The sequence below is a fragment of the Urocampus carinirostris genome, chromosome 15, assembly GCF_059441175.1.
Source record: "Urocampus carinirostris isolate Australia breed hairy pipefish chromosome 15, RoL_Ucar_1.0, whole genome shotgun sequence".
Classification (NCBI taxonomy): Eukaryota; Metazoa; Chordata; class Actinopteri; order Syngnathiformes; family Syngnathidae; genus Urocampus; species Urocampus carinirostris.
The window spans coordinates 2993799-3009043 of NC_142363.1; the positions used below are offsets into that span (position 1 = coordinate 2993799).

The following is a 15245-nucleotide window of genomic DNA, read 5'->3' on the forward strand; positions in this document are numbered from 1 at the left end:
TCTCTCTGTGTCTCTCTGTATCTATCTATCTATCTCTCTATCTATATCTATCTATCTATCTATATCTATATCTATATCTATCTAACCTTTGCATGTGTTTTGTGTTTCTGCACTCTCCGTCTGCCTGGCCAGGACCTGCTCACTAACCAATCCTTCAAGCAGGTGAGTTCAAGCCGCCTTTTTAGACATTCTTTACTACTCTTGGCGTAGTAGATGCCTTTTCGTCTTGTAATGCAGACTTAAACAAAATTTTGTTCTGTTTTGCCATTCTAAATTTCCAATTGAGTCTTTATATCCAATTGCACTTTATAACTGTTTAAACTAGATCAGGGTTATATGCATCTCGTGTAAGGACCTATTGTCACTTTTTATATTTTATTTATGTGATTTCCAAACTCAAGGGCGTAGTTTTGGCATGAGCGGAGGGGATTTGTCCGACACCAATATAAAGCAATTTTTGTTTTGTCCCTACCAATATTATGTGATCACTTAAAAAATGTGCTTTACCCCCACCAGTTCCAAACCCAAACAAGGTGCCCAAATTGTGCGCATGCAGTTACTGTGTGGATCATTAGATAGAAAGATTAAAAATGCTTACGTGATAAGTCAGAAATAGTCCTCATTTGTGAAGTTTTTTTTTCCTTTAACACAATTTTACAATTTGATTTGAATACAAATGTACAAAACTAGCAGATTTAAATAACTAGACATGCACAAAGATAATTGAGTTCCCTACTGTTTACAAAGAAACTTGATTTAGACTGTTTTCTGGGATCATTTTCTTCAACAAATCCAAATGTATCCGCCCTTCATGTTATGTCAGTCACGAGGGTCTTGACCCTGTAAGACCCAGATATAGAAAAACAAAAATGACTATGTTACTGTAAAGAAACTCAACAACAAAAAACATTTCTACCACAATACAGTATATTGTAATTTTACATCACTGGGTATTGCAGGGTTAAGCACTCCAAGCACCTCCACTTTTAGTGGAAATGATGTGAAATGCAATCATTTACTTACTAGTTTTCACTCATTGCCCATTAAAACTTGTGATTTTTTTTTTCCTGAGTAAACTGCTATTAGCAGGCACATGAAAGTCTCAGCGAGAAGGACTTTGGCAAACTTAATAGTAGCCATTCCTCAGTGCCAATGTGCGCCTGCTGCCAGTCATACCAAGGGCAATATGCACGTGGAAAGATAATATTTTCTTTACAAGTTTCATCTAATTTATATGCGTCACACCCAGCAACCTCAAGAATGACGCTTTCTAGCAACCAGTAAACCATGCTTCTCTCCAAATTGTCTGTGTTTAACATTTAAGCCGTTTTCTCAGACATACAAGTTTATTCTTTCTCATTTACAACTTTCGTGTTTTGTGTAAGGATGTCAAAAATGTCTTGACTTGCTCCAGGATAAGTGTTAAGTGTTTACCGCTCCTCTTTGAACTGTGAAGGCCCGTCTGCAGCGCTTGAATGTTAATTTCACACTTGTTGATTTTTCGTGAGGTGCATTGCAACTTATCAGCAAAAGAAAAAAAAAACATTTCCCTAGAAACCACTTAAACTGGACTGATAGTGAATGAGAGCATCGCATAATGTACGGATGAAGTAGAAGTCAGCCAAAAGGATTTCCTCTAGTCTAAAGACAGAATTTGTATTCATATTTTTCTTGTAAAACACGTATTAAAAAGCACAATCCACCTGTTTCAGGCCGTTGCCAAATGTTAATTTCTGTCATTAATGGACATTAACCGAGGCACTTGTGTCAAACTCGTGGCCAAATGTGGCCTGCCACACCGTTTTGTGTGGTCAGCAAGACCTTAAAATGTCGTTAAGAGAATTTTGACCAAAAACTACATTCCCAACAATGCCTGTTGACTAGAATATCCGCAAAGTGATGGCTCAGCACTATTACACATGATTGTTTCCATACTGATGTCAATGAGTGAATGATCTTAAAAATGTCTTGTAAGATTTTTGTAGAGTGATACCCCTAAATACAAGAATAATTGATTGTGCTCCTATCTAGAACTGCTTGTATCTCGGACAAAGTTGCCTGATATGAAATAATTAAAAACAAATTAATGTGTTCCTGACCTCCCAAAATGATTTAAGTTAACCCTAAATAGCTGTAAAACACATCTTCCTGATCATTAACAACACATTCAAATAATAATTGAAGTTAAAAATACAGTAATGAGATAAAATAATGCAACTGTAATGTCTGTGGCTTGAATAATTAAGAAATTCAGCGTTACTTTACATGAAGGAGTAGTTACATTTATTTTACAAACCAGTAACATTCATAAGTTACATCAAGCCCTTTGCAGACAGTCATTACACTGATGTGGCCCTAAAAATGAGTTTGACACCCGTGATCTAAGGCCTGACAGCTGTTAGCACAATGCCCACCCCCTAGAATAGCTAATAACTAGTCGGTTTTGTTTTTTGACTCATATTCTACAGACACAATGTTAACACATATTTGTACTGTTGGAGCCTTATAAAACATAATTGAGAAATTCTACGAGTTGACTTCCGCTTTAATGGTTGAAAACTTCATTTGCTAAGCAATCTTTTCTTTTGAATTTAACATGTATATTTTTATGATGTCTTTTCAATATGTTAATAATCCAAATTAATATTTCAAAGAAGTCTCATCTCCCTCTGAGTGCGCTATGTGTTACAGATGTTTTGAGGAAAAGTTCAGATCAAGCGAGGACAGCCATTCTTTTTTTTTTTTTTTTTTTTTTACCATCTGTTTGTCTCTGCAGAAGGACACGGGATCAATGGATGACATCTACGTCAACACACGTAAAGTCAAGGAGTTGTCAGTCATTGACGGCAGACGCGCGCAGAACTGTGTCATTCTCCTTTCAAAGTAAGTTGTTGCAAGCGTGCGACATCACACCAGCAGCAAACTGAGATGGACAGATATTTGCGTCCGAATTCATAGGACAGGGGTCTCAAACTCATTCGAGTTTGAGGCTGCTTAGGTTAGGGCAACCCAAAATGTTGAAAGAGCCATATTGGAAAAAAAGAAAAACCCCATATGTAAGCCTTATTTGGAAAACAACACATTCATTCACTTTATATATCTATAAGCGCTTTGGGAAGTCTTCATTGACTTGAAAAGCGCTATATAAATGCAGATCATTTCATTTCATATTCATTGTTTAACGTTAAGAATGCTTGGGTCGTGTCATGTTTGTCCTCCTACAGAAGTCATTTAATTTTCCATTATCAAACATTTTTGAAAAATTGACAGGGAGCTGCCCGGAAGCGCCGAACAGCCGTATGCGGCTCCAGTGCTGCTTGTTAGGGTTTGGGTCAGATTGGGCCAAATTGGGTTTTCCTCTAAAAATGCACTGATAAAAACATTTTTCTTTTTTAAGTAGCTTTTGAAATAATTCTATACAACATAAGATCTGAAAATATATATTCTTTTAAATTAATACAAAAGGTTATCAATTACTAATAAATGAATCCATAATCCACGTGAATTGCACATTAAGAGACGGTATGTATTATTTAGTGCCATAATAAGCAAAGTTACAGGAACTCTCGTTTAAATGTGTATTATTTAACTACTCGTAGTTTAAGAAATTTGTATTTATTTTATATAACAAGAGGTTACCCTAGAGGCAGCTGATATCATTTGATTGCTTTTTTTAATTCTTTTTTTATCTGTTCTTTTTGTGTTTTCTTTTTCCTTTTCCCTTTTCTCTTCTTTTCAAAAGAAATAGGCTGTGGTTTGGACACTTTGAGTCTCCGTAGTTTGCATTCTTCCATATATATAGTGACATCTAGTGGGAAAAGAATACACACTGTCCCTTTAACTTTCATATAAGGACATGGGCCTCAACTTATTATCCCGAGGTCTGTAATTGGCTCCTGGGCTATGAGGTTGAGATCTCTATCCTAGGGTCTTGTGCAAAAGCTCTTTGTCTGATTTAAGAATCTATCTATCAATCTTTGTTACTGTTTTGTTTATTTATTGGTTGACTTGGAGGCAGATTTGTCATGTGGCAGTCAGAATATGCAAATGATAATTTAATTTTTAAAGATTACAACTAAAAAGCAGTTTATTCACCGGTAAACAACACACCCTTCTCAAATGGATTGACTTCCATTTGGTCAGAAATGGGATCAGCTGTCATCATTCATAGTCCTTTCAGCAAAACGTTTTCCGTTTATCTTCTCACTGCACTTACCTGGAATCCTCTGGAGACTTTGATCATTGACCCTTCTCGCTTTCCAGATCAATAAGTGTGGCCTCTCCAAGTCAGTCTTTGTCGAAAGAATCGACAGTGGGTCCCTTGACTCAATAGCGCATCAATAATGCACGCGCCAGGGGTCCAAACATGACCCCAAATAAGGCCGGGGGTCAGTCAATAAGGCTTTCATTTGCAGACTGACAATGCTGTTATTGATCACGGCCTACATCAGTTGACACAGTTCCAGGGCACCAAGGACAGCTGGAGATGGTAGCATGAGAGAAACCTGCTTTAACATGTGCATTTAGTGTTAGTCAAATAATTTGGAATTGTGCTCTGCAACAAAAGAATAGGAACACTAGAGGAAAGAGGGGAAAAACTATTCTTTGAGAGACAACCGCTGACTGAAAGACCACCAAAAATCTTCCGGCATCTTTTGTATCATTCTCTGTATTTTTATCATTGTTATACAAGTAAACAATTTTAAAGGGAACAATAAATGCTGCATAAGTACGTAGTAAAATGTTAGCAATAAAAAAAGGACATAAGTAAAATAAAAATAAATCATACAATTCAGTACATATTTAAATCAACATAAAGGGGAGATCTTTTAGTATATTATACACAGAATAGAAAGGTCTTTATTGTCATTGATAACAAGGTAGTGAACATTATTTAAAATGAGATTATGTGTCTGTATACACACACACACACACATATATATATATATATATATATATATATATATATATATATATATATATATATATATATATATATATATATATATATATATAACCGTTTTCTATAGCAATTTTCAGACAACCATTTGCAACCCATGTGCCATATAAAAATGTTAAGTGTACAGTGGATTGGTTGATAACTTAATGCATATGTCAAAAAACCCAAATACACATATATAGAAATAAAAAATATAAACCTAAAAATACTGATCAAACAATCAAAAATGAATATATAAATAAGTTTGTTTTTCAACAAAAATCAGAAAGCCACAAGCGATGCAATGTATATCGTATGATGTGACTGTGGAAAAAAACAGGCCTATTTAAAATTTCAAAAAGAGATTTGGTATTGTTATTGTATAGTCACACATGTGCCAAATGGTTTTGGCAACAAACTGCACTTTGACCCTGAAAATAAATATTTATTATTACTTAATGAGTTTAAGTTTTAACTTTTTAATGGATGAGTTTTGAATGAGGTACTACAGTCATTAAGATTTTAGTTGGACTTTCAGGCTTAAAATGACGTTTCATATAACTTTTTTGCTTTTTGCAATTTTATCTATTTGTGTTTCTTCAAGATTAAAAATGAGTAATGAAGAGATCAAAAGGGCAATCCTAGAGATGGACGAGCGAGAAGAGTTGGCCAAAGATATGCTGGAGCAGGTGAGAATTGACCTCAGACTCATGGAGATACAGACATGCTCATGAAACTAATGAAGTGATTATGTACTGTAAATTATGTCTATTTTTTCATGTATCTACTGCTTTTACTTTATCTTTTCAAAAACATTTAAAAAATAGATATATAAACACAAATGCAGAACTTTTGAGTACTGACTAATTCAAAGGGCTGACAGCACTTGTAATTCTAATGCAAGAAAATTCCCATCAAATAGAAATTGCATTAATAGTTATTTCAGGACGACTTTTCACCTTATTTCACATTTTTTCACAGTTCATATCTTGTTCTGTTGGCATTTTCCAAGAAGAGCAAAATACAAATGTGATTAAGCAAATCTAGCAATGCACTGGATAATGCACATAATTAGTTAAGATGTTCCTTTGCCTTCATTTAAATTTGACTTGCTCCAATGTACGAAATCACTGATGGGAGTACCAATCCTGGGTATCCATTTTCATAATACAGTTATCCTTCTCTAAAACACAATGTACCTTTCTTGATTTGCAACCTGACGAATTTGCATTGTGCATTATGATTGGATTAACACTCTCCCCGATTATTATTTTTTGATGATACAGTCGTTAATGTAGAAAGTATAAATGAAAAAAATATTATACAGTATTTTAACAGTTAACAAAAAATTGAGCCTGTGAAAAATGATTTTTTTTTTCAGTGTTAAGTATTTGTATTAAAAAAAAAAGTTCAGGGATTTCGCCTATCACTGTTCATTGTGGAACCTAACCCCCACAATAAACGAACGGTTCTTCAGCGACTGTTTTACAATCAGGAATTTGAAAATATCAATTGACAGTCTTTTTGCATTAGAAAATAATTAGGGATTTTTTTTTAATTGCATTCCTTTTATGGCTGGGGCAATTGTTTGTATCAGTAGTAATTGTACTGTATCTACTTCTCATTACTGATGACTACTCAACATTAGAGCATCAGTATCAGTCTGAAAAAAGGTTATCAAATATACATAGTAAAAAAATCAACCCCATATGCTGCATTCATGATTGCATACATTTTCTTGTTTTTGGAAGTTGCTGAAATTTGTCCCAGAGAAAAGTGACATTGACCTCCTGGAGGAGCATAAACATGAACTAGACCGCATGGCCAGAGCGGATCGCTTCCTGTTTGAAATGAGCAGGTAAACGTTGCATTTGTGTAAAACACTTCATCCGTTCTGTAAAAAGAAAGTGTCAGAATACAGACGCTGCCCTATTTACGAACGAGTTCCGGACGATATTTTGTAAGTTGAATTTGTTTGTAAGTCCCTTCAGCACTATATTTTGCTTGATTAAGGTTTATAAAAGTAAGTTTAAGTCTTGTATAAGTAACCCATATTGTTTTGTATTAAAAAATAAACATTATACAAATTAATGCTCTATAAAGATAAATAAAGTTAAGTGTAACTTACTTTTGGAATATAAGCTTTAATAGGTCCTCCTCCGTGTTAGGGAGTGGCCGAAAAAAAGCGGTCCAACCATTTGCTCAACCGCATCAAGCTTTCTTTTATTCCACGTTCGTTTCAAAAGAAACTGCTTGCCTATTCTTTACACTTTACACTACCTTTTTTTTTTTGTATTTATTTATTCAGCCAGTATAAACCATAAACATGATATGTACAAGAAATCATTTGACACGCGAACACTCAATAATGATAAAACAATAGATTTAAAAGAATTAAAAGAATAGAGTAAAAAAGATATTGTAGTGTATAATACAAGGTAATTATATAGAATAGTTTAAAAAGAAAGATTATGTAAATAACAAGACTAGAGTAGAATAGGTCGGAGGAACACCGTTGGCATAATAATACTATACATAATAACCTAAATCAATTCCCGTTGAACATACGGATAGCGGAAGGGTAAAAACTATCTTTAAGACGTAAAGTCTTGCTCGCAATGGAGCGAAGATGGCGACCTGACGGCAGGTAATCATAGTACCTGCGAGCAGGGTGACTGGGATTGTCTATAATTTTTAGTGTCAGTTTTCTAGTTCGATCGATTTAGATACTTTGCAGGGACGGGAGGCCATTACCTATTATTTCCTCTGCCGTCCTCACTACTGATTCCATCTTTGACAATTCTTTCTGATTGACGCGACCAAACCAAACTGTGATTGACCTAGTTAAAACGGATTCAATGATAGCACGATAAAAATTGGCTAGAATGGATTGACGGACTCCGAATGATTTGAGTTGACGAAGGAAGTAGAGCTTTTGTCTGGCTGACTTTAGAATATCAGTAGCATTGACAGTCCATGTGAGGTCAGCTGACAAGTAAGTACCCAGAACCTTGGATAAATGAACCAGTTTCACCTCACTACCATTAATGACAGTGGCACATGCGGGGGAGGCTTAGTACGGAAATCTATTATCATCTCCTTAGTTTTACCTACATTCAATAACAGATTACTCTCATGACACCAGGTGGAAAGTGAATCCATTTCTGCTCTGTATTCACTTTCGTCTCCATTTGAAATAAAGCCAGTAACGGTGGTGTCGTCTGCATATTTAGCGAATAGTGAATAGTCAGAATTGGGTTGACAATAATGTGTGAATAGGGAAAACAAAGTTGGAGACAATGGACAGCCCTGAGGCGTACCAGTGTTGAGGACAAGAGAACATGAATCTTTCTCACCAATGCGAACGGACTGTTCTCTATTGAGAAGGAAATCTAAAATCCAATTTGATAGTAAAACGGAAAAAATTGAGGTCATGAAGAAGTTTAAAATGCAGTTTAGAAGGAATGATAGTGTTGAAAGTCAAACTAAAATCTATGAATAAAACCCTCACGTATGAATTCCTATGCTCAAGATGACTTAGAATCTCATAAATACAAATTGAAATGACATCATCTACACTTCTATTAGCACGATACGCGAATTGGTACGGATCTAGATTTGATGGTAGAAAGGACTTCATGAATTTCAATACGATCTTCTCGAAAGTTTTCATGATCACGGACGTGAGTGCTATGGGTCTATAATCGTTCAAACATGAGACATTGTTCTTCTTTGGGACCGGTACAATTGTAGCGCGCTTCCAACACGAGGGTACAGTGGCAGAACTCAAAGACCAACTGAAAATACCAGTAAAGACGGGGGCAAGTTGAGAAGCACACTCTTTCAGGAGGCGGGGCCTGGTGATTTCCTCTCTTTCAACCTCCCGAAATCACGTCTTACCTCCTCTTCACTGATTATCAAAGGATTGTCGTCCTTGATCACTGGGGCTGGCACTGGAGTACTACTATTGTCCTTGTCAAATCGGGCATAAAAGTCATTGAGCTGACCGGGTAGAGTAGCGTCCACATTACTAATAGTCTTCTTTGGTCCTTTGTACTGAGTTATGAGCTTCAAGTTTGACCATAGAGCTCTGGAGTCCTGAGTGTCGAATTGTACGTCTACCCTATCGCGGAATGAACGTTTGGCGGCCTTAACACCCTTTGTCACTGCTGATTTCGATTGGCGGTAAGCGTCGGGGTCCGAGTCCTTGTGTCTATAGGCGGAGTCCTTGGCAACGATCAATTTCCGGATGGACTTGTTGAACCATGGTTTTGAATTGGAGTACTGAGTTTTGGACGTAGTAGGTAGACAGAGCTTCCGGACATAAACGTACGTAATCTGACACCTTGTCCATGTACTCGTTGATGTCATTCCCGTGTTTGAGTACTCCCCAGTCCGTGCACTCCAAACATCCATGCAGTTTATCCACATCAGCTGGTGACCAGGTCAGATGGGTACGTTTGGTAGGTGGAACTTGCTTGAGCTGTTGTTTGTAGGCGAGTATGAGTAGTACCGTGGAGTGATCGGAATTCCCCAGACTTGACCGGTTGACAGATTTGTACGCCTGCTTCACTGGAAAATAACAGTGGTCGAGGATCTTGTCACCACGGGTTGGGCATGTGACTTGTTGTTTATAGCTTGGTAGTAACATCTTGAATTGATGCACGAGATGTTAAACAATAAAAATGTCAAAGTTTACACACGAACTAGGAAGAGAAAGTGGATTTTTTCACTTCTGGGTGGATGCTGGGTGACCTCTCACAGCGCAACATGCCGGTAGCGGCATAAAGGAGCACTAGAGTACTGTCATGTTCTCGGAAGAATGTACGCACAATATAAAATCTAACAGCATTGTCCGGATATTTTTCAGCATCCTGACAAAAATTTTCGTATCTACCATTTTACGTAAGTCGCATAGTCGTAAGTAGGAGAGCGTCTGTATAGGAAGCCTAAGCTTAGCTTCTGGGTGATATCAGATGAATATGCAGTAGCAGTACCTCAAATTGTCAAGTTTAATTGGCAGTTTATTTTACATGCATTGAATCACAAAATATTCTTCCTAACACCAGAACACATGCTTTAATGGCTTTTGTTGCACAAATAAACAGTGCCCCCCTCACTGTTTTACACCAAAAGTACCATATCCAAGCCATTTGGATTTCCTAATTGAATGCCCAAAAGGGCAGCCACCTGACTTGATTAGTTTCACCACTGATCAGCAAATGAGGCAAACACTGGTGTGAACAACACAACTCAGTGGCCCTTTACATGCTAATGTGAAGAAAAGAATGTATGATGGGGGCATAACCATCCCATATTTTTGTAGTATTAATCTAGTATTTCTACAGTGTTTTTGTAGGAGAGCTGTAATATTATTGTGGTTGTACTCTTTCTGTGTTTTTGTTGTAATATTACTGTAGCAGTATTGTTATATCTGTCATGATATTTATGTAGCAGTATTTTTGTATCATATAGTATTACTGTAGTGTTATTTTTGTTGTATTCCTGTATAAGTTTTGTGAAGTTTTTCCATACTAGTATCGTTGTAGTATTTATTTAACATTTTTTACTATGTCTGTAGGGGAACTTTTGCAGTATTTCTGTTGTAATATTTCTGGAATAGTATTCCTGTAGCATAGTATTACTTTAGTAGTTGTAGCTGCAGTTTTTGTAATCTTGTAGTATTTTTTGCCAATTAACTGGATTAGTTTCACCATTGATCCTGTGCACAAGCTCTTTAGGCAGCTATCAACACCACACCCACCACATTCCATTTGAACAGCCACACCTCTATGGGCCGTTGAGTTGTTTAAATGCCACAGCCTTTTGGCTGTCCGCTGGTCATTCTGGAGGGGTAAGAAAATTCCTGGACTTTTAGTGTTAAACAGTATTCCCTGTTCAAACAACAGGCTGATAGCCTCTAATTTCCTTTTCTGCACGATTGTCCTATCCACTGAATTACCATTTGATAACAACTGCTTCAGGCCGTGGAATAGATTTCAGCTTAATATCACTCCTACGCTTGACATAAGCTCTGAATTTCTATTTTTTATTGTTTTGTCCTTGTTCCATCCTTTTTTAGAATTGACCACTATCAGCAAAGACTACAGGCTCTTTTCTTTAAGAAGAAGTTTGCAGAGCGCCTGGCTGAATCCAAGCCAAAGGTTGAAGGTAAGGATATGGATGACCCCTGTTTGAATATTAATCAGAGTGATTTATTTGGAGTATTTGTGAAATTCGAATAAAAAAGCAAAATTAACCATTGTTATTTATCTAGTAAAGCAGCACAATGGCCATCACCTGTTTAGTGTATATGAGCAATGGTTTGTTACTATCTGTTCCCAAATTATTATTCATATATATATATATATATATATATATATATATATATATATATATATATATTGTGGTGTTATTTTATTTTAAAAGCAATTGCAAAGTGAGATTATTTCCCCTCACAAAAAAACAATACTATTACACAAACACTGTATGGAATATATATATATATATATATATAAAATATGTTTAGATCAGAGCGCACATACACTGCATAAAACTAATAGGAAGACAAAGGATTCTCTTTTTATTTCACTGGAAAATACATTCAAAAGATTAGAAAAGGGTTCTAAGGGTTGACACATTCAGTTTTTTACAAATATGAATACACTTTTTTTTAAAACAAATTACAAATATTAACGCAAAAAAACTATAACAAAGATTTAAGCAATATCGGACAATTTTGCTAATTCCAAAAAGATATTTACTTGTAAAATGAGTTGCGGAAATAATTGGAAACAAGATAAAACTCTACAAAAATTTCATTTTTGTTGGACTTCTATATTGTTTTAAGAGATAAAGGTATTATCAAATATATCAACGTTTTTGTGAAGTTAAATAATTTGAAAGTAGACATCCTTAAAAGGATCAAACATGTATAATACTCTATGGCAGATTATTGCGTTCATTTTGAGTGTTTTTCTTTTCAAGTAAAATTATTTTTAAAATAGGCTAAACTACTATCTCTGTCATGTCAAACATTTTTTCTTTATCTTTTTTTACTAGAAAGATCAAGTTAAAAATATAATGAAAAAAGGGCAATGATCCCTAAAATCTTTTAACCATTTGGGGTTGTTGGGGAACCATTTCCTGTGGTTTTTCTTCGGCAAGTAAAGCCAAGTGGCGCCCAGGCCTACCAAATGTAAACGTCTGTAAAATCTGAAGTTTTTCAAATTTTACTATTCATTAAGTGACCAAACCCACCAATCCAACCACTAATGTTGAGCGCCAAGCAGGGAGGCAAGAAGTACCAATGTTGTAAATCTTAGGTATGATTCGGCCAAGGCCTGAACCTGTGACCTCCCAATCTCAGGGCGGGTGAATCTGAAGGGTACTACTTGTCTTTCAGAGCAAAAATCAAGCAGAAGTTTCCAGTTTTTGTTTGTTTTGCAGGGGAAAGTGAATATTTTACAAATTGTTGGTTGCATCACAACATCATCATTAGTGGTAAACGTTCCCAATTTTATATATATGGCTTACCGAGTACATCCTTAGCAAGGGGCCTTGCAGGTTACCACGGAAGATCTTTTGGAAAGCTGGCTTGTTGAGAGCGGAAAAAAGCTCATAAACATGGAGCTCAACCAAAAGAACTCAAAGAGGGAGAATAAAAGACTTCCAAATGGTTCCGCATCCATGTGCACGCTCTCTTGCTTGCTGTTATTTTAGGCAATAGATTAATTGTGCGCGCCACAGCATTTGTTGTCGAAGGAGATCAAATAAAATGGATCTCATGATGTTTCTGGCCATCAAGATTGGAAAGAAAACAGAAGCCTAATCCTGCCAGGATTGGGTCAGGATCCAAGCCTCTTGAAATCTTTGTTGTTAGATCCAAAGGTTCCCAAACTGCACAAAAGAAGTGTTTTTTGAGACCACCCAGCGTGTTTAAGCGAATAATTTTCAGTTGACGCAGAAAGGCTGTTGTGCATTATACCCATGATTGTGAGCGCAGACCGAATTATCCCTTGTGAGACAATGAACTGGAACAATAACAATTAGGATCGTAATAGTTTTAGCATTCACGCTGTGGTTTCCTCTGCAAAGAGAGGGAAGCACCTGCCTGTTGCCAGTAAGGTTTGTTCTCTTGAGGAGAGACGCTGACAGTTCAGGATTTGAAACTTTCCCATTCCTTTCCCTGCTGTTATTTACAGAAGTCCTTTATCAAATTACTTCATTGGCTTTCAGGTTGAGCAGCTCACTCGCGAAAAGACTTTTTGATCAATATATTATGCTATGGGCGGCAGTAGCTCAGGAGGTAGAGCGCTCGTCTTGGGATCAAGGGATCCCAGTTCTAATCCCGGCTTGTCCGTGTTACATGTCGAAGTGTCCTTGGGTAAGACACTGAACCCCTAATACCCCCAATAAACAGGTTAGCGTCTTACATGGCTGCAATACAAGGCCGCTATTGGGAAATGTGAAGCACACTGTAAAGCGCTTTGGGAAGTCATTGACTTGAAAAGCGCTATATAAATGCAGATCATTTCATTGCTATGGCCATGCTCTTTCTGAAAAAGCCCGGTTCAGACCCCAATAACTTCAACAATCTCCGTCCTATCTCTAACCTACCATTCATATCCAAAATCCTTGAAAAGTAGTCTCCTACCAACTTCATGCTCATCTCACTACCAACAGTTCATTTGAACCCTTTCAGTCCGGTTTTCGTCCGCGTCACTGCACAGAAACTGCATCAAGATATCAAACGACCTCATTGCCGCTGAATCTGGTTTACCTTTCAGTCTCATCCTCCTCCACCTCAGTGACGCCTTTGACACCATTTCCCATCCCACCCTTCTGAGCAGACTCTTCATTTGGTCTATCCCACACCCCCCTCCAATGGTTTCACTCATACCTCTCTGGCTGCACTCAATTCCTTCAACTCAAGTCCTTCTCCTCTGACCCCTCTCCAGTCTCCTCAGGTGTGCCCGACGGCTCTGTCCTGGGGCCCCTCCTCTATACTACCTACCTTCTCCCCCTCTGAAAATTTCATAATGCACGCATAATCACCAAAAAAACCCTCTCGCCATCACATCACCCCTGTCCTTCAGCAACTTCGCTGGCTCCATATCTACTATATAATCAATTACAAAAACCTGCTCTACACCTACATGGCCATTCATAACCTTGCCCCTCCTTATCTCTCCGAGCTCCTTTACACTGCCACGCCAATCAGCCGCTTTGCCCCTCAGCTCTGCAACTCATTACCACCTGATCTCTGAAATTTTGCAACCCTGTCCACCTTTAAATCCGGACTCAAAACTCACCTCTGCAGACTGCCTCACATACCGCCCACTTTTTAACTCTAATGTGTTTTATTTGCTATTTATTATTTGCTTGTTTTGCTCTTGTTTTACCCTCGCGGTATTGTGTCCTACTATATGTACAGCGACTTTTGGTGTCCTGAAAGGCGCTTTGAAGTACAATGTATTATTATTATTGTTTTTTTGAACGCCTTAAAAATGTAAACAGAAAGATTTTGTAATATTTATCAATTGTCCACATCCAGGAAGTACAACGTTTTTGGGGTTTTTCCCAAGCATGTGTTTTTACGATATTACACTCAGGATTGGTCATCGATGTAGCAGTGTTTAATTTTCCAAAAAGTTTTACACAGTAATTTTTCATTATAATAAAAATGCTTAATGAATGTACCAGAAGTTCTTTGGAATTAGTAGTTATCTGCCGGATTTGACTGAGGATTCATTAAGTACTATAAACATTCTTTTTTATTATTTTCCATGTCTTAAACTTAGAGAGTGCTATGGTTTTCAGATGGAAAGTTTTCAACTGGACCAAAATGAAAAGAAATAAATTAAACAATTGTTTAAAAATGAATAATAATGAATACACATTTGTTTAAAATTGCCTCTGTTGACTTGGTCTTAAATTTGATCTCAAAAGGCATTAAAAAGTCTTGAACTTGACTTGCCTTAAGCTGTAGGAACCCTGGGTGAAATAGGAGTATAAATCAGTAGTTGGCAACCACAGGGTCATTGGTTGTTTGGTACTGGGCTGCACGTAAAGGAATAAAAATTAGCAATGATTGATCAGTCGACGAACATTGCTGACCTTAGGCGCATAGCACTGTATCAGTATAGCGGTGATAGCATCAAATCCTAACCATTTGGCCACTAGGATTGTAGATGAAAGGGCTTTATATTTTATCTCATCATCACGCTATTTGTTAGTCGCGGTGCCACATTGTACAACATCTTAATGGAACATTATGGGAAAAATGTTAGCCAAAAAACATTGT

At 36.9% G+C, this 15245-nt stretch overlaps 1 protein-coding gene across 5 annotated transcripts in view; it reads left to right on the forward strand.

The window, feature by feature from the left end:
* The window catches only part of LOC148351336 (disheveled-associated activator of morphogenesis 2-like), a 171627-nt gene that overhangs the window by 137347 nt on the left and 19035 nt on the right, over positions 1–15245 (forward strand). For all 5 annotated transcript variants that reach the window (XM_088354081.1, XM_088354082.1, XM_088354084.1 and 2 more), the window contains exons 16-20: positions 133–162; positions 2777–2883; positions 5544–5628; positions 6691–6797; positions 11022–11110. In XM_088354081.1, the coding sequence (XP_088210207.1) occupies positions 133–162; positions 2777–2883; positions 5544–5628; positions 6691–6797; positions 11022–11110 (418 nt within the window). The remainder of the gene's footprint in view (positions 1–132; positions 163–2776; positions 2884–5543; positions 5629–6690; positions 6798–11021; positions 11111–15245) is intronic.